Source organism: Phialemonium atrogriseum (genome assembly GCF_030411735.1).
Source record: "Phialemonium atrogriseum strain 8032-3 unplaced genomic scaffold QBC33scaffold_19, whole genome shotgun sequence".
NCBI lineage: Eukaryota > Fungi > Ascomycota > Sordariomycetes > Cephalothecales > Cephalothecaceae > Phialemonium > Phialemonium atrogriseum.
Window position 1 is genome coordinate 61,549 of NW_026848156.1, and position 18,661 is coordinate 80,209.

At 55.7% G+C, this 18,661-nt stretch overlaps 4 protein-coding genes across 4 annotated transcripts; 3 read left to right on the forward strand and 1 right to left on the reverse strand.

Moving 5' to 3' along the window:
* The first annotated feature begins 200 nt into the window (after positions 1–200).
* QBC33DRAFT_140204 (general substrate transporter) lies at positions 201–2,469 on the forward strand. Its single transcript, XM_060422106.1, has 4 exons — positions 201–430; positions 502–745; positions 819–1,383; positions 1,483–2,469. The coding sequence occupies exons 1-4, from the start codon at positions 382–384 to the stop codon at positions 2,233–2,235; spliced, it is 1,611 nt and encodes a 536-aa protein (XP_060281599.1). The 5' UTR covers positions 201–381; the 3' UTR covers positions 2,236–2,469.
* Positions 2,470–10,647: 8,178 nt separating this feature from the next.
* QBC33DRAFT_140279 (uncharacterized protein) lies at positions 10,648–12,794 on the forward strand. Its single transcript, XM_060422108.1, has 2 exons — positions 10,648–11,172; positions 11,233–12,794. The coding sequence occupies exons 1-2, from the start codon at positions 10,800–10,802 to the stop codon at positions 12,489–12,491; spliced, it is 1,632 nt and encodes a 543-aa protein (XP_060281600.1). The 5' UTR covers positions 10,648–10,799; the 3' UTR covers positions 12,492–12,794.
* Positions 12,795–15,300: 2,506 nt separating this feature from the next.
* On the reverse strand, positions 15,301–16,286 carry QBC33DRAFT_140269 (uncharacterized protein). The gene is made up of 2 exons (XM_060422107.1): positions 16,132–16,286; positions 15,301–16,066 (listed from the first exon to the last, which is right to left on the reverse strand). Exons 1-2 carry the CDS (start codon positions 16,171–16,173, stop codon positions 15,431–15,433), a joined length of 678 nt encoding a protein of 225 aa, XP_060281601.1. The 5' UTR covers positions 16,174–16,286; the 3' UTR covers positions 15,301–15,430.
* Positions 16,287–16,559: 273 nt separating this feature from the next.
* On the forward strand, positions 16,560–17,503 carry QBC33DRAFT_579540 (Manganese/iron superoxide dismutase; the record flags this gene model as incomplete). Its single annotated transcript, XM_060431146.1, has 3 exons — positions 16,560–16,689; positions 16,859–17,124; positions 17,201–17,503. 3 exons carry the CDS (start codon positions 16,560–16,562, stop codon positions 17,501–17,503), a joined length of 699 nt encoding a protein of 232 aa, XP_060281602.1.
* Positions 17,504–18,661: the final 1,158 nt, after the last annotated feature.

An 18,661-nucleotide genomic window follows, 5' to 3' on the forward strand; every position in this document is an offset into this window, starting at 1 on the left:
TATGGGTTGCCCATGTAGCCACCCCATCTTCATACATACTTACCCCGGTCGCGGGGGGGTTCCCAGAGCAAAGGGTCGCAAGTGTGGACTTCCATATCTATGGAGTGTAATAAGCTCCTTCCTGTTCGTACTATGCGGTACTACGCCGTAGTGACAAGGTTTCCTGGTCCCGTCGGCTTTTCCTGCACTCGGCCAACCTTCTCCCGCGCCCTGCTGTGGTTTCACATAAAAGGACGATCAACCCCTCCATCCCCCCCGGCGATTGCCTCTTCCCTTGATCGTTGCCTCCTCCGCATCTCCAGGCATCTCTAGCCATATAGAGGAAATAACCCCCCTCCCCCCTTTTTTGCTGAAGCCAGGAGCATCTTGAGACAAGACAAGATGTATCGAGTCGGCAACATCTACTTGATTGCGGCCGTCGCCGTCATTGGTAAGATAAACCTGCTCGTTGCCACCCGCGCCCTCCTTGCCCTGCTGACCATGCCTCTCTCTGTCTGCCAGGTGGCGGCCTTTTCGGCTTCGATATCTCGTCCATGTCGGCCATTATCTCCACTCAGCCCTATCTGTGCCAGTTCAACCAGCTTGGCCACAATGAGAAAGGCGAATGCAGGGGGCCCAGATCTGCCGTGCAGGGCGGCATCACTGCTGCCATGCCCGGCGGTTCTTGGCTCGGCGCCCTTGTCTCGGGTTTCCTCTCTGACATCTTCGGCCGAAAGACTTCGATCCAGATCGGCTCCGTCATCTGGTGAGTTTGGATGGCGCAACCACGAAGAAGCGGTCTGTAGAAGGAAGCATTGACAGCTGACCGGAAATCGCAGGGTGATCGGTTCTATCATTGTCTGCGCATCTCAGAACATTCCAATGCTTGCTGTTGGGCGTATCATCAACGGCTTCTCGGTCGGCATCTGCTCCGCACAGGTTCCCGTCTACATCTCGGAGCTCGCACCCCCGTCTCTTCGGGGCCGTCTCGTCGGCTTCCAGCAGTGGGCAATCACCTGGGGCATTTTGATCATGTTCTTCATCTGCTACGGCTCGTCCTACATCGATGGCTCCGCCGCCTTCAGACTGCCGTGGGGCCTGCAGATGATCCCAGCCATGCTGCTCTTCCTCGGCTTGGTCTTCCTGCCAGAGTCGCCGCGTTGGCTGGCCAAGAAAGACCGCTGGGATGAGTCTAAGAGTGTGCTGGTGCTCGTTCATGGGAGGGGAGACGAGAACTCGGTGTGGGTCGCCCGCGAGCTGGAGGAGATCCGCGAGGTTGTCGAATTTGAGCGCCTCAACTCGGACGTCACCTACTTCGAGCTGTTCAAGCCCAATATGATCAACCGGACAATGATTGGAGTCTTTACCCAGATTTGGTCCCAATTGACGGGAATGAACGTCATGGTAAGAAGCTCACCTCCGTACCTCGAAACAACTCAACTGCCCCCTTTGCGTGGCGGTGAGTGCGTAGCACTTTGACTGACTCTTGACCACCCCGTGTAGATGTACTACATCACCTATGTCTTCACCATGGCCGGTCTCGGTTCCGACGTGCTCTTGCCGTCGGGCATCCAGTTCATCATCAACGTCCTCATGACTGTCCCCGCCCTCCTCTGGATGGATGTTTGGGGCCGCCGGCCAACCCTCTTGGTGGGCGCCTTCTTCATGTGCCTCTGGCTGTGCATCAACGCCGGTCTCTTCGCAGTCTATTCGCGCCCACCTTTCCCAGGCGAGTTCACCTCGGCGAGTGAGAGTATGTCCGTCAGCGGACCCCCTGCCAAGGCGATCATCGCGTCGACGTACCTCTTCGTCGCCTCGTTTGCCCCTACTTGGGGTCCCGTCTCCTGGACCTACCCGCCTGAGCTGTACCCTCTGCGCCACCGTGGCAAGGCTGTCGCTCTCGCCACGTCGGCTAACTGGGCTTTCAACTTCGCGCTTGCCTACTTCGTGCCGCCGGCCTTTGAGAACATCACCTGGAGGACCTATGTCCTGTTTGCCGTCTTCTGCGCAGCCATGTTCATCCACGTCTTCTTCGTCTTCCCTGAGACGGCCAACAAGCCCCTCGAGGAGGTGCACGAGATCTTCGACGACACCAAGCCGGGCAGCATCAAGTACCTCGGCACTCCAGCCTGGAAGACGCACAACACGCGTTCCGCCGTCCTCAAGCGCGAGCGCAACGAGCTCAGCGACGAGGACAAGGTCGGGTTCGAGGGCCGCCAGGTGAGCAACGACCAGACCACCGAGATCAAGCAGTGAAGCGCCTAGTGGGATGCGACGGCAGTTCCTTTTGGATTCTTGCTATCTCCGGCATGACCGCTTTTTTTTGATACCCGCGTTTGGATGTTCTGTTGGGCACGTTGGATATTGAGGTGGGACGTACTTGGTACTCCCGTGCTTAAATCTATCTGTCAAATTATAATTTTGTCTTCATCCTCGTATTTATTCTTTTGTATGGTCTGATAGTCCCCTATTAGGCTATGGGTTAGGTAATACATATGCATATTTGCGAATCATGGTCCCCTTTAGAACCCAACCGTAATCGTGGCTCGTTCAAAGACCCCGGATTTGACCTCAGACGCTTGATTTTGTCATCGAACGCAACGCGACTCGACCTCAAGGGGGGCTTTGCCCCTTAATACGGACCTACCTCAGTCCCGCAGCTCTTCTATAATGCAACGAGACAAACCACCAGACATAGCTTGGGACTTTCAACGCTTTCTAGTCTAGATATAGATTCTCATAACTGGGGAAAGAGATAGCTCGTAGCTTTTACTACCAAGATTCAGGAGTACGTTCCCATTGTGTAACACTGTCTCCCCAGACCTATGGTGTCTCTTCCTACCATCCGATTCCAGTTCCAGCCAGTATTCTGGGAATATCCGGAAACAGGTCGCAGTACAGGAAGAGGATCAGGCGTTTCTGGTCGCTGAGAATGGTCTGCACCTGCTTTGTGGCTTGTTGCGGGCAGGATGGGCCAGGGGGCGTGTATCCGTCTGCGGACTTGGACGAGCCCAAAGAGGTGATGCGGCCGCATGGCATGGGTATCGAATGTCTCGACACTGTCACATTGCGTTGCTCGTTTGGCCTCGGCCAAGGTTGGGGAGCTTATAGTTCAAGGCAATTATGGCGCTGGAAGAAGCCGTTTTGGTGGAGTAGCATAGTCGTCTGATAGTGTATCAGCTGAGCTCTGGCTAGTAAGCTCTAGTCTTTCTGAGCTATCATTGTGCTGCTGGTTGAAATAAATAGTGTGCAAGGCAAAAAGACAGTTTTGCCTTCGCGGTGACAGGGCTATGGTGGCGACTGAGCTCTCGGGTGTTGCTCTTGGAAATATAATAAGTCTTTGTCTACCAGCTTGCCGCCGACATCGTTGCTCTCACTATGCATTAGTAACAGTATTACTCTCCAGTCCAATACAAACCGGGGTATGGTAAGTTGCCTATATTGGTTGTTGGTGCAGGGGTTTCCAGTGCGGGTTGGTGACATTTGGAGCAAGCCCGCCACCCCCTAATACTGGGACTCTCTAGTTTAGGGCACAATAGTTTTGAACAGATTGTCTAGACAAGGTAGCCTGCCATGACCAAACAGTGATTGAAGAGTGTCCCAAAGGCACAAGCTCAAGTGAATCACAACATTTGAAACTGCCAAACAGAAGATATAAGCCAAGGAGGAAAACCCCCAGAGTTAGGGAGTGTGTCAGTCTCTACTCGTCTCACATAGTTCAGCTCCATATCCTCAGATCCAGATCTGGGTAAGAGCCAGAGATCACTTGGGGTCACAGGGGAGGGCAACATGGAGACTATCTGGCGTAGCATAAGACTTGGCAACTAAATATCAGCTACCCTTGACCAACTTTGCTTGCTTGCTGTACAGCGCCATGTGACATTCTCGATAGTTGCAATATTCATATCCTCCCACTGCAACGCTCAACGCCCAAGAGAAATATCCTCTCTTCTTAGTTCAAGTCCAGCTATGGTGCCCTGGTACTCAGGTAGCAATGGGTGATTTTCAGAGCTTCGACATCCCCCTTGATTCAAATGCATGAATTTGACGTCAGTTGCAGTGAAAGCATCATCACACCCAAGTGTGCAAGTTCCACATATTGACATGAATAAAAACAGACGCAAAGTACGACGAGTTGGCATGTCAGGATACAGACTGGAGATTGTAACATTACTTGATGTAAGACATCCACAGAAGCGAGAAGGGCTGCTCAGCTGAACTCTGACGACGGCGGGGTTGCCAACGTGAGTGTAACGCGAGTTTCACTTGAGCTTCGTGGACAGCCCCAGGTTGCTTTTTTCTCGACTCCCTGTGTTTTTGGGAATTTCCTCACCATGGATATGACCAACCCCTTCCCAGTCTTTGGGACATACCTACCATTGGCATACCTTTCTTTGCAGGTAATCCCGGCCATCATCACCCGCCGATTGGTGCAGCACCACCGGACGAGGACGCATTCCTTCCTTCTGCTTCTAAGCCATACCCCAACTCATTACAATTTGTTGGGGCCCCGGCCGGCATCACAGCCCACCATCCTCCGAGTGCAGGGTCAGGACGTTGAGACAGGAATAGAAACCTGACCCTCAGCCCGTTCTCAATACTCTGCAGCCACGATGCAATCCCCCGTCCCTGGACGAACCGATTAAATCGCGCACACCGCCCTTTGGCCACGACGGCCAACATGGCCACGATCTCCATGTTCGCGGCTCGGGAGAAAACACCCACCCAGAAGACGCTGCGCTGACGAGACAGCAACTTGCAATCACCTGATCCCCGCCCACCACCCCGGGCAGCCTTTTCGGCCCTGGTAACATTCTGGCTGCAACTAGGCTTGACCGGTCGTCGTTCCCACAACGACTGGGCCGCTGCAACCGCGGAGATTGATCAGGCCAGCAAAGCAAAAATGTTCCCCGCCGGTCACATATATCGACACCGCTGGCACGACGCGACAGGCGGAGACGGGCAAGCCGCATCATGCTGGTTGCCCTCCCTTCCCTGCCCCCTAATGCAGGTCCACGAAACCCAATCGCAGGTTCCCAGCGCCCCCACAGGAATTGGCGGGCGTGGGATGTCTTTGTTCCTGGGCTGGGGGGGGGGGGATCGAATTAGCTCCTGCCACAACGGCGGGCCGCGGGGGGGTTGTGCAAGGGACGCGCCCTGCCGGGGTAAAGGTCCGTCGGATTGGACATGGAAACGGCGCCATTGGGGTTCTGGGTTGGTGGTGGGGGTTTCTTGTGTGTTCGGATTAGTTGTCACGTTTGCGGCGTGGGATGCAACCCCCCATTTTCTTGTGACCGGGGAGAGGGTTATTGTGGCTGCTGTTCTGCGTATGGCATGATGGAGCAGCGAGGGGACTTTTTGAGGATGTGCACGGAGAAATAGGCCGGTAATTTATAGGTGCCTTCCCTCCGGAGCACCCTCCGTATCTCCAAATGCCGGGAGCCGGGATCACGCAGGGTTTACAGCATGCAAGCTGGATCTTGACCAGACTTGTTACATTGTGGAATTGTCGTGGTGTAAATTGCTTGCCACGCCCTAAAAGTTGCCATGCGGCGATCGCATCACTTATACAACAAGTATGTAGGCATTACGGAAGGACGAGGATGACACGTGAAAATGCGCAACAGTATCAAGGGCAGAATCAGCAGCTTCTATTAGCGCAAGAAGACGTGCAAGGCAAGGAGCTGTCGTGGATGAGGTGCGCCCCTCCGTGACGTGACCCCTTTCTTTGAAGACGTCAGAGTTGGCGTATTGCATGAACGGGAACCTGGCATGGAACGACCCGGTGTTAATTCAGGACCAGCTGGCCGAAGAGAGGAAGAACCCGGAAGGTAAGCCCGGAAGTTGATTGATGCGGCGGGATAAGGATAAGCTTACCGATCAAGGGACGGGAAGTTGAGGGGCTGAGGGGCAATGGAAAAGGGAGCTCCACTGTCTGCTTTGGGAATGATTCTTTCTCTTTCGATTTTTTGTGGTTCTCTCAATCCTTGGTTCGCCCTATAGCCTGGCCTACCTTGGTGGATATACTACGTAAAACTACTGCGTTGTAGGCACACTAGTAGGAGCCAGGAGGGGATCGCCAGGCACCAAAAAAAGAGCGGCTCCTTCCAAGAAACGCTGGATCCCTTGGCCTCGAATCGCCGCCAACCACCGCCCCCCCTCAGGGCTGGCTAATGCAAGGAACAGAAGGGGGACCGCCAGTCTGCCACATGGCGGAACACTGACAACGTCGCTTTTTGCTCGTCCCGAGGCGCCTTTTCCATCGTGTGGGAATGTCATGTGCGCATTGTGTGTGTATTGGAAGGTTGCCGCGTGTCAAGTACACATGCAGTGCCGTACGTATCGTAGCATTGGGACGCCTTGGGTTGCGGTATTTCCTCAATGTAATTCTCTTTTCCACGCCTAACGTCCAGGGTTTGGAGTTTGTGAGGGATGGATTGAGAAGGCGGAGGGTGAAAAAAATTGCACCCGAGTGTTCCTTCGAGTGGATAAGGAAGCTGCCGACGAGAGTCTAGACTCTGTTGGAGATCCAGCGATATACTAGTTTTTCCCATCTTTTCTTCCCTACGGGGTAGACCACGCTTGGCACCGATCTCGGCCGTGGCCCGGTTCGGGCCCAGCTTTGGTTCTGGTCGGCCAGCATTCCGTAAGCGAAGAGCAAATCGTTGCCAGATGGGATGTGGCGGAGTGCCGGTAGGCTAATGGGTCATGGACTTCCGGACCCACGGGCAACCAGTGAGGACATCCGGGTGGATGTTGTTCTCGTACCAAGAAGGTATCTTTTCGTGCTGTCCCCCGTGGAGGCATGAGGCTGCAACCACACGTGGAAAATGCTACGTCCGGACCATTGTTGGACTCGATGAGCGCTTGACAGATCCGCTCTTCCTCCCGTTCCCTCGCTGAGCTACTGACCTGCCCCGCAAAAGATATTACTATTGTGTGACGTCGATCGGCGGAGTCTTCCGTCAACAAACAAGAAGCGTCACAGACTCGTATCTCGAGTCGAGTAAGGAGGGGGTCAAACATGTAGCCGACGGACCGGTGGCTGTTGAGAAACATGGCATCCTCAGGCGGGTGGCACCAGATCGTCCCACGGCACGTTGTTGACACCAAACCCCGGACCCCAGATTTGAAAGATAGTAAAAATATAGACGATCGAGCGGCTGAGTACGACTGCTATGCTGTGCAACGGAGCTGTCGAAGAGGCACCCCCGCGGCGGCAATCAGCTTGGGGAGGGGGCAAGGTTTGAACAAGAGCTGGGTATTGCGAGACGAGGAAGGACGTGGAGTTTCAGGACACAGGCAATAAACATCCATCGTGGTCACGGCAGTTGCGAAACGAAGCCAACTTTGGTCTTTCCGATGTGCCGACCTATACCTACTGGAAGTCTGGGTGTGGTGCTTGTTTCTTTCGTTTCTTCCTTCTCCCGTCTACCGGCCTTCCCCGCGGATGAGCCTGCTTGGAACGTCCATCCAAAGCCCCTTCCCGGGTAAGAGGAAGGAGACGAGAAGTACACGCGAGACGAGACTGGTTGCGGTAGTGACAACCAGAGCCCAAGCCAGATCAGCCTGGCAACAGAGCTGGTCCCAGTAAGTTCTTTCCCGCGGCTAATTCTTGCCGGCTTCCTCGCACCCTCCTCATTGGGGGGCTGAGGCGGGTTGATAGATTAAAAGTTCTTCTGGGGACGGCTCGTTGACAGTCTCAACCCAGGGTGGATCGCTGGTGACCCATTGGCTGTTGTGGACTCGCGGGGACCTGGACAGCCAGGAGAACCCGGATTGGAAAGCCATCGTTCCGGGAAGAGGGCAGGATAATCTCAATTAGGTTTGCCCTGTGCGGTCGCTCTTGGGCCTGTGCTCCCGTACATAGTAGACGTAGAAGCTGCCGGGGAGATAGAAACAAAGAAAGAAGACACGGCAACAACGACGACGAGCGGTATTGTGGCCGGCCTCTCCTTCACGAACCCGCTGGCTTGTAACACTTGTTTTGCGAGGGAGGACATGGAGAGATTGCCATTGCAACCCTCCATGGCGTGATCTGGGAGGTGGAGAGCAAGTCGACCCGACACGGCTGGCGGCGGCCTCTCCAGGCCAACCCAACATGAGGAGTTGGCTAGGTCTTTGGGATTCTGACAACCAACCTGGAAATCTTGAGCCCATCTCGAGGAGCGGCGGTCCAATTCTGCTGTCAGCGACGCCGACTTCGTTCTTCGTTGGGGGTGGGGCAGCGAGAGGACGAATTTGAAAACTAGTACACATTGGGAGATGGTTCCGGGACGCTAACCCCTAACCGGCATGGTGAATGTCAGGACTTTCTTTTCTGAATTATCTCTGATTCTTCTGATTCATCGTTCTTGCCCCGGTACAATGCCGAAGCGCCACTTCAAGCTTCTCTTGCCGCCACTGCGATCCTTCCATATTGCCCCCTCATGAGCCGTGTACTACCTACTGCGTAGTAGCGCGGATACTTTCTACCACATGGATTCCTCGGGAACAGCAAGCCAACTATGTAATCCCACCGCCTTTTTCAAACTTCAAACAGCTGCTCAGTGTGTACACGTATCGTGCAAAATCAGGTGCCCAGGCGATGATGATTGAGCCATTGAGCCAGCGAGGCGATCTTGCTCTGTGCGCTTCCTCATCTAGGTTTAGCGCGGGCATCCAGGTAGGGCTTGGCTACGAATCTGGACTTTTTAGTGTTAGCGCTTGCATGTACTCCGTATTTTTACGTTCAATCCACGGTGAGCCCCAGGCCATCCGAAGAAGACCTGGCCCGGCACGCCTAGATCGCTGAATGCAATGCGTCCCGCATTACCGTCTGGACCGCCTGCAGAGTAATGTCGTTGGGACAATTTTACAAAACGTAGCACGAGGCGCGAATATGTGTTGTGGGATTCCGAGTTGCGTATTGCCGACTAATACCTAAACTGGTTTGCAGGCTTGCGCAGGATCAGAGCCATGGATGGATAGGTTCGGAGAAAGCAAACTCTCTGGTCCAGAAGACAACCAGTAGGATTTTCTACCGGAATGGGTACCTAGGTACCTAGCAAGTGATGATGAAAAAGTGGTGTACAGGCTACGCTGCTTACTAACAATTTTAAAGGCATCTGCTAACAATTTTCCGCAGGTTTGGCCTTGATAAGGTGTTAAGAGGTAACACCCCTTGCCTGGCACGCCTGGGTACCTACCTCCCATGTGAGCGCAAGACCAGAAGCTGAGCTGAGGGGCCCAGCTTGGTGCTTCATGGCCGCCGCCATTGCTCCTTCCCATCGCGGCAGATGAAGCCTGCAGCGCAGTAGCCCAGTCTCCCTTTCGGGTCTTTCCTGGTCCACATCCCAACCTGCCAAGCGATTTCCCCTCCCTTCTGTGAACTGTAAACTGGACATGGCCAGTGAGAGTTGTTCTTTTTTTGGTCACGACGACTGCGTGACTCAAGACCTGACACGCGGTTTGCAAAGTCCCCCACAAGTTCCATTGCAAGTCCACCAGCTCTTCCCGTCACTTCAGAAGCCACACGTTCTAGGCATCAGGGGGCCACCTGAAGCGCATCCATGGGTCCTAGCAGGTAATCGCACCGGCAGGGGGTGGTGCGATACGGAATGTCCAGTGTTTACACAGTATGGAGGCTACGTGCTATGCGCGCTACTTATATGTCCAGGTGTTACTGTTATGTAGGTACTTTGTAGGTAACGCCTAACTTACCGAAGTCGCAATTGTTTTTCTTGAACTTGCCCACCAGGACCCACAACAAAAGCCCACCTGCGATCCGAAAAATCCAGGAACCTCCCCGCCCCTCCATCAGCCAGAGGTCGTCCTCCCACCCTCCCACCTCCCTCGCTCACTAGGCTGGTCAAAAGGCAGGCCGCACCCACGCCAGCAATCACAGCCATTAATCGTCTGGCTGTCCAACCTAGAGGAAACACACAACACCACAACGGCCACCACAACCGACGACGACACCACCACCGCTCCACATATTCGACGCAATTGTGCTTCATGTAGCCCAGCTGCAGGAGCCATTTTCAAGTCAGCACTGCAATCCATTGGCTCTTACACACCAGGCGCTGTGTGCCTGTTCGCTCCTAGGTACCTACCAGGTGCGTGCCTACCTAGGTACCGACACTGAGGTACCTACGTTGAGAAGGCAAGGGCAGAAATTCCTGATTGGAGCTAGACGAGCTAGACCATCCCTGGGAGAGCCTAGCCAAGGTTCCATTCCTTTCCAAGTGCAGGCCCCTCCTCAACGGCCCACGCCCACGCCCGACTACATCAAGCTGCGGTGCCCAAATACACGTGGTGCCACTCCAGTACAACCAAGACACATTCGGGCCACGGCCGGACACAAATCTCTAGTTCCCAGCGAGGTCGATTACAAGCTTCAGGCGAACGCAACACAACGCACACGCGAACACGCACGCCACGGAGGCGGGAAAGCGAGAAGGGTCTTATACTTTCCGCTAAAGACGGGAGGGAGCTGCCCGTATATAAAAAGCAGGGCAAGTGGGCCATCTCCATATAATCCGCCGAAACTCTGGATCTTCTGGAAAATTCCCTTCGTCAAAATTGAAGGATAAACACATTTTACCACGGAAACAAGCAACAAACTCTCCCGCAATTCGCAACAAAAGCACGGCGAAAAGGCCCCCCCAACGTCATCGGCCCCCAAATCCAGGTTTACCAGCCTCCACAACCGGCTCCAACAGCTCAAATCATTCACCCCTCACCCCGCCATTTACCACGCCAATTCTCGCATTCCCACCAGCCTGCATGTTCGAGATTACTGCTGTCACAACTTTTGCGTTTGCGTCCGACATCGCGCAATGTCGCCTGGGCTGAAGCCCCTGATCTTACCACAGCTCGTGGAGCAGCGGAAGCTTGGGAATGACATGGCCGATGGCGACCAAACCTACAGCTACTACACGAATCACTCGTCTTCCTCCTCGTCCGACCTCGCCTCGCCCTCGCCAATAACACCCACATTCACTCGCAACGGCTATTCGCGCTACTCGGCTTCGACCTCTTCCCTGGAGCAGGTAGCCTCCTCGTGCCATGACAACACCACCTCGCCTGCGCAGCTTTCGCATACGTCCAAGGGCAGCAAATCCCAGCTCCCCGACGTGCAGGAGGATCCATTGAGGGAGGATGAGGATATAACGGTCCTTGCCAGCCATTATGAGCTCTATGGTTGCTTGTGTAGGTCGTCGTTGTCTGTGCGATATGCAACCTGGAATGCTAACCCCTCTGCGCGAACAGGCGACGAGCCCTGCGTCCACCGTAGCGCCGACTCAGTCCAAACGACCGTCCAATACCTCGGAACGGACATCGACTATGATATCGGCTTTCTGAGTGATGGCGACTTGGATGCAACAAGCCCACGGTCCAAGAGGAGGCGGAATGGCTCAGAATCAACATTCACCGGTTGGAGCAGGCAGCTCGGATCAAGATTCCCGACCCTTACACGGTGGAAATCGGTCGGCAGACGCAACGACTTGACCTTCTCTCCCGCCTCTGAGCCATCGCTAGATCACCGACCGAGCGTCTCCCGGACCGTCTCCCGGGCCGCTTCAAGCAGCTCATCGTCTATTTCTATGCTGGGCCGTCGAATGCCGGATTTCAGCCGGGAATTTCCACCGACCCCTGCGCTGTCTGTTTATGGCAGCACAGACAGTATTGTGCTTTCGTCCGTGTTCGACGTGGAGAACGCGAGTGTCAGGAAGGATATCGAGCGCGACCGTGCCATGGCCGCGACTCCGCTCCTACCGCCTCTCCTCACCGATCAGCTGCCGGCCTCTACATGCTCGTCACTTCAGGCTTCGCCGTTGCAATCCCCAACTGTGGCCCCCTCGGTTCCCTCTCCCATTCTTGAGGCGCCTTCGCCAAACCCGAACCTCACGCCGCCTCTCAGCAACAAGCCCTCGGTGTCCTCGTTTCGTCCGGTGCCTACCATGACTTTTGCTGCCGCCACCTCTCCGACGGGCGAGACAGCTTCGCCGATCCCAAACCTGATCGAGCACGACAAGTGGTCTGATTGTCTTGGTCATGCCAACTTTACCATCCTTCCCCGCCCCCATCAGCCGGCAGCGACCAACCTCCAGGCCCTGTCGCTGCTGCGTGCGGATTGGGACCTGGCAAGGATCAACTACACCAAGCATCTGGTCCGGACGGGCGAGCACTACGGAACAACGTCCAACACTTACGCCCTCACTCAAGCGAAGTGGACCGAGATCGAGGGCGAGTGGCACTCGATAGAGGACGACCTCATTGAGCGCATTGTCCAAAACGGCAACGACGAGGCCTTGGCTGCACTCATGCGGCGTACGCAGGAAGATGGTCTCCCAACCGACATTCCAAGGATACTGGACGCTGAGGGCAAGTTCCCCGAGCGTGGCGATGTCGACATTGTCGGGCCCATGCAACGGGACGCGGTCATGCTTCGATGCGCCCCGGACGACAAGAAGAATGTCAGCGCCTGGCTGAAGAACCTCGCCGAAAAGGTCGGCCTACGGAAATGACCAGCACGTCACGCAGCCCTCAAACCCACCCTCACCTCACGAGCAAGCATTTTATGTGTATTCGATGTCACGACGATATGAAACCCCTCAAGACATAGACTTCATCGTATCCTGTCGCAACTTTTTTTTCACTCTTCCCCCCATTTCTTTCTTTTCCTTTCCTTTCCTATTTTTCTTTTCTTTTTTTTCTTACCTCCGATTCAAAGATACCCAGCCAACTCGTGCCGCTCATTTCGTTCTGTGTCACTGGCCTGGACAAGTACCAGGGCCAAGCACATTGTTATTTCTTATGTACCGGCGAGGATCGCCCCAATCTAATTTGTCCACTTCTACTGTTTACTACCAAAAACCAGCGTGGCTCCGCGAAGGAACCAGAGAATCATGTACGCTGTAGATACCCGCATCAGGCATGCTTGTTGTTTTTGCCTTTTGTTTTTGCCTTGGCCAAGCAGTGGCGACGCCATTTCTCGGGGGCGGGGTCAGCCAGGGGCAGTTATCACATGTGAGCCAAATGGGACTCAAAAATAGAAGGACACTAGTGGCGTACAGCATTTGGGATCGGGTCTGGGAGAGGGAAGGGGGATAGAATCCTGGACCAAGAAATGCTGGGAGATCACATTGTGTAGTACTGTTGTACACACATGGTCGCTGTCATGTATTTATTGATTTATACGTGGGACGACGGGGAGTTGGTGTGCAAGTGGCAGACACACGCGGAGGGAGGGCGGGAGAGAGGAGCAGCAGCATCCATGATGCCAGCAGCAGGCCTTCCACGGCTTCCAAAAGAGAAACATTACTGAAAATACCACTTCTGCCCCTCGCTGTGCCAACTCTTGATGAATCTGACGTCACCCTTTGGACGGGAAGGTTAGCTACCAACGGGTTTGTCCACCCGCGACGGGCAACAGGCGAAACACGTGGCGTCCAACAGGGTCTCTTCCGCTTGCTGAAGATTTCTGCTGTAAGCAGAGATACGTACCGGCATTCTTTAAATTTTTAATTTTTAATTTTATTTTTTTGAGAGTGAAAAAACGCCACCATGAAAAACGGAGCATCCCAAAAACCCAGCGGCGATACATCAAGCAACCAACAAACATTGCTGGTACACGACCGAACACAACAGACGAGACGCATGCGATGCGCCTGCCCGCCCTCAGCCCCCTTTTAACTCCACACTACTAAGTAAAGACTGGTGCACGTAGTAAGCCTAGGAGGTAACCTACCTGCCTACCTACCTGATGCCTCTGAGCCGGGCGCAGGGGAAAAGGCCAGGCCAGGCCAGGCACATCGCTGAGTGAGACCCTTTCACCCCACACAGCAAGCAGTGCGACGTAATGTTACGGGGGGTAGGTAGGTAGTTGTGAAAATAGCCACTAGCCTTGTCCCTGACCTTTCTTTCTTTCTCTTTCTTTTGATTCCGTCCTCGCTACCTATGGCGGGTCGGAGGTTCGCTCCGCGAAACACCATGTCCCGGCAAGTGGATTGGATAGCTTCTTCTGCGGCGACTGGCAGATTCCGGGACGCGGGGGCGGGTAGGCTGGGGGAGGGATATGCACCCTACCGGCAGGCAGGCTAGGCATGTTTGCGGGGACCTTTGTCGCGTCAGACCGGCCGGGAATGGACGGGACGGATGTCTGCGTCTTCTGGATCTCTGTCCGGGTCCCCGAGGAGGGGTGTACCGCCCAACGGAACGGACGATCTGGGGGGCCCGGGGCGGGAGGGGGGGTTTTGCCTGTCGCTTACCCGCGTAGGGGGATTGTAAGGGATGTAGTGATGCGTGGGACGCGGTCCCCCCCCTTTGTGTCTGCCGGTTAGACGACGGCAAATGGACGGTTTAATATGGTTTTCGTCCGGCCAGGCCGCGGCCCGAGAACTTCAGGGGGTGGGACGTAGTTGTTATTTGACAAGGCCGGTGGAAGTCATCCACCTGCTCCCCCCATGACGCAAGAGGTCGGCGCGCCTGCGCCAGCGCCCACGTTGCACTGCATGGCGTCGTCGTACACGGGGAAGAAAAGAAGAAGAAGCAAACCCCGGGTTTCCAGTGCCGGAGATCGATCGAGCCACCAAGTAGGGAGATGGGTGGATCCTGCCGATGCCGGGGAGGCGGGGTTTGCGTCTGCGGTGCGGCCGTTACTGGGCCGGGCCAGAGATATGTAACCTTGCCGAAGGCGCAGGCAGGGGCCGAGCCTCATTGTGCTCGTTGCTGTGGTTTCTCGTGCTGCGTTCTAAGCGAAGGACGGCGTTGCACTGCGATACCGCTCTACGGTTATCAGGACAGCACACAAGGAAGCAAAGTAAGGGAAGCAAAGAGTAGCAATATCAAGGCTTTCTCAAAGCCGACCTGCTGCTCTGGTGGCATAACAAGCCATTACGGACAATAGAGCCTCTGCTCTTGCAAGCGGCCAAAGTTGTTCTAGTTATTAGAAGTATTCTATGGCGGTCGGAGCTTCTCCACCTCGGTCTGAGCAGCTCAATGGCAACACTCATTCAAGTGCCGAGCCGCGATACGTGTTCTTCCCGTTGGATATGTCGTGTGAGCCGGATGAGCCAACCGCCTGTTAGCTCGCTTGTTCCTTGCTGTCTGATATTCGGCCGGTATCCTGCAACAGGACGACCGTAAACCAGACGGGCAGCCCAAACGACTCCGTCGTTCTCTTGACTCGCGGCATACACATGCCATGTCCTCCGCATGGCCGATCTTAACGCCGGAGTCCACCACGCAGGCGACTCAACATACTGTCGGACAGTCTTGGCGTTTTGGGATGACATCAAACCAAGCATACCGTATCGTGTAATTATGGGAGCTGACTCGTGGTCCTCCTCTCAACCCCTCCAAGTGTCTCTCGACCGGCTAGGTGTAGCTTCGTTGTCGAGGATATTTGGTGCATGACTCGTCCTCTTTGTCACGGTACAGAAGGCCCTCTCGACGTGGTGTCCCCTCAGCGCCTCTTCACACCATCCATCCACTCCCTCCCAGCCCTCGTCCCATCGTGCGCCTTCCTAAACAGCTTCCTCTCCCACTCATCCAGCCCCCTGAGGAACTCCCCACCCGCCCCGCCGACCCCGAGATTGCTCCCCTCGTCAGCCCCAGCCGCGGCCGCAGCGGCGGACGAACCCCCCGAGGACCCCTTCGCCGCCGCGACACCACCACCACCACCGCCGGCCTTCCGCGCGTGCAGGGCAACCTCAGCGGCGCGAGCGGCAAAGGTGCGGCGCAGGACGGCGGCGAGATCGGGCTCCTCGAACAGGTCGAGCATGCGGGCGGCGAGGCCGTAGAAGTGGGCGCTCTGGTCGCGCAGGGCGACGGCGCGCGGGTCAGCCTTGAGGGCCTGGGCGACGTCGTTGGAGAGAGCCGGGGGGAGGTTGAGCGTCGCGAAGGAGCGGGCCTCGTCCGGGTCGCCGTCGGGGTTGTCGTCGTCGGTGGTCGTTGCGGCCCTGTGGGTGTTGGCGAGGGCGAGCATCTCGGCTAGCCAGAGGGGGAGGTTGAGCTGCGTGCCGGATTTGAGCGGCTGCGAGGGGCTGTTGTCTAGGTAGCCGAGGCTGGGGACGTCGATCTCGAAGGTACAGGGTATTTTCTGGTGGGGGAGGGGGGTTTGTGAGCTGTGAATAGAAGGCTGGGTTTTGTTTTTGGGGGGGTTACCTCTGCATCCGTGAGGATGGCATCAATATCGTAATATGACATGGCTGTAGACAATTGGCCTTATAAGTGGCCAAGAGAGCCGATTTTGTTGGTTGCCGCCGTTTACAACTGGGCAAGATTCCGTGGGTGGAAAGTCGCGATGCCTGACGCGACTGTGGCGCGTGGTTACGGTCAAGCCACAGCGGGTGGTGGCACGGGCTCACGGGTGGGTAACATGGGCCAAGACTAGGCATGACGACAGACTTACCTAGCTGCGAGACTTAACAGAGTGCCGAGCTTTCCAGGTGTTTCCTCGCCGGTCTTGACATCATCTCCTCAACAACATCCGATTGTGGAATTTAATTGTTGACCGAGTAAAAGCTGTCTCGATTGCCAACCGTCCGTTCTTTCCAATTGATTGAGATTGCCAACTGGAGATCTTAGCAAACATGTCTGCTACCCTTCTGCGAACAGTTCCCGCTCTGCGGGGAGCTCTCCGAGCTGGAGCTATGAAGCCTGCAGCCGCTCTCGCAAGCACTAGCTTCATCCGAGGGAAAGCCACGCTCCCCGACCTGCCGTGTAGGTGATCTTTCTATCAACTGCTATTCTCGGCGATCCAAGAGGTCCAAAATGGGGGCCGGGTTCCATTACCCCCCTGTTCTTGCTTTTGGTCTACCTTTTTTCTTCTTCTCGACCTCGGCCTTGTTCGGAAATACGGTGCTAACCTGCCTTGCGTCGGCCATTCTAGACGACTATGCCGCCCTCGAACCCTACATCTCCGGCAAGATCATGGAGCTCCACCACAGCAAGCACCACCAGACCTATGTCAATGGCCTGAACAGCGCCCTTGAGTCGATTGAAACGGCCGAGGGCAAGGGTGACTTCACCCAAGCCGCCTCGGTCGCTCCCCTGCTCAACTTCCACGGCGGTGGCCATCTGAACCACTCGCTCTTCTGGGAGAACCTCGCCCCCGCGAGCAGGGACGGCGGCGGTGAGCCCGCGGGCGAGCTGAAGGTGCGCCCGATTCCATCGCTTCCTCCTCTATCGCATCTTGATCTTTAGGCTAACCTGGGTTGTTCACCACATGTAGAAAGCTATCGAGAGGGATTTCGGCTCGCTGGAGACCTTCAGGAAGAAGACGAACACTGCCCTGGCCGGCATCCAGGGCAGCGGCTGGGCGTGGCTGGTCAAGGACAAGCAGAGCGGCACCCTGGGTCTGGTCACCCGCGCGAACCAGGACCCCGTCACCGGCACACTCGAGCCGCTGCTGGGGATCGACGCTTGGGAGCACGCCTACTATCTCCAGTACGAGAACCGCAAGGCCGAGTACTTTGATGCTATCTGGAATGTCATCAACTGGAAGACGGTGGCCTCCAGATTCGAGAAGTCCTAGGTTTTGGGGGTGCTGTGTATATTATCTTCCGAACCCAGATTATCCATGGCGTGTGCCAGCAATAATTATTCATTCTATCATTCCAGTCTGTAGAGTCTATGGTTGAAGACGCATGTCCGGTAGTCTCGAGTTACCTTAGGCTATGTCACGTTGACTGATCCTGGAATCGCTCGACTTACCTGTTCAAGCTACTTAATACTGTGATACTGACGACGCACCGGGTTGTCATCGCGGTCACCGAGGTCCCGTCCTGCTGGATAACACCCCGTCCGCTCGTGGGAGACTAAGTCGCCTAGAAAGAGTAAGCGGCTCTGACCACCCACCCAGTCAATGTCGTCAAACGCCGAGCACAGCTGTGGGGAGGGGGAGGCGCGGAGGAAGAAAACCGGTCGTGCAGAGAGCGCCGAGGCTGGAGGGAGGCCGGGAGGCGTCTCCCAGCTCTGCGCGAATTGGGATTTGTGCTCGAACTCAAAGGCTAGCCACTCGAGAAGCCGGGGGCCGCTCGGGGTCGTGGCGGCCGCGGTACAAGATGTTGCCCTCCGGGACGGTGACAGGCATGAAGGAGAGCCCGTTGTGGTCCAGGGAGGAGCCCCACTGCCGTGGCGCTCGGCGTTGAAGATGCGGATCGCGTTGGGAGCCGCGCCGGCCACTTTGGGGTTTGACAGTGGGTGGTGCCTCGAGGATGGCGATGACGAGCAGCAAGAGGCTGCAACGGTGATGGAGAGGAAGGAGAGAAGGGCACGCAAAGGCCAGACGGGAGACTGGCGGGAAGCTGTGGCGTTGGCTCGCTGCGCCTACTACGTCCAGGGGGGTTGTGGCCAGCATTGATTTTAATATTCAGGCAGCCGCGCAAGGGTATTATTCATTGCATGCTCTCGCTCGTTATCGCTCTCGTTTGTTGAATTCGCCCGCTTTTTAAATCCTCCATGCAAGCCACCCTCAAGGCTTACGACTCAATGACCCACATCTTTCCTCTTTTTAGGGGCTTCTCTAGACACCTTGGAAGCTTCCCCTGGTAGGGCTGGTTTGTACGGCAATCCTGCCGGGGCTGGACGGGTTTCCGGATAAGATCCTGTGTTGTAACTGCCCAGTCACCGTGCTCCTTCAGCTGACAGCTCCATTCTCACTACAACCAAGCCCGCTCCTGCTTTTGTCGCT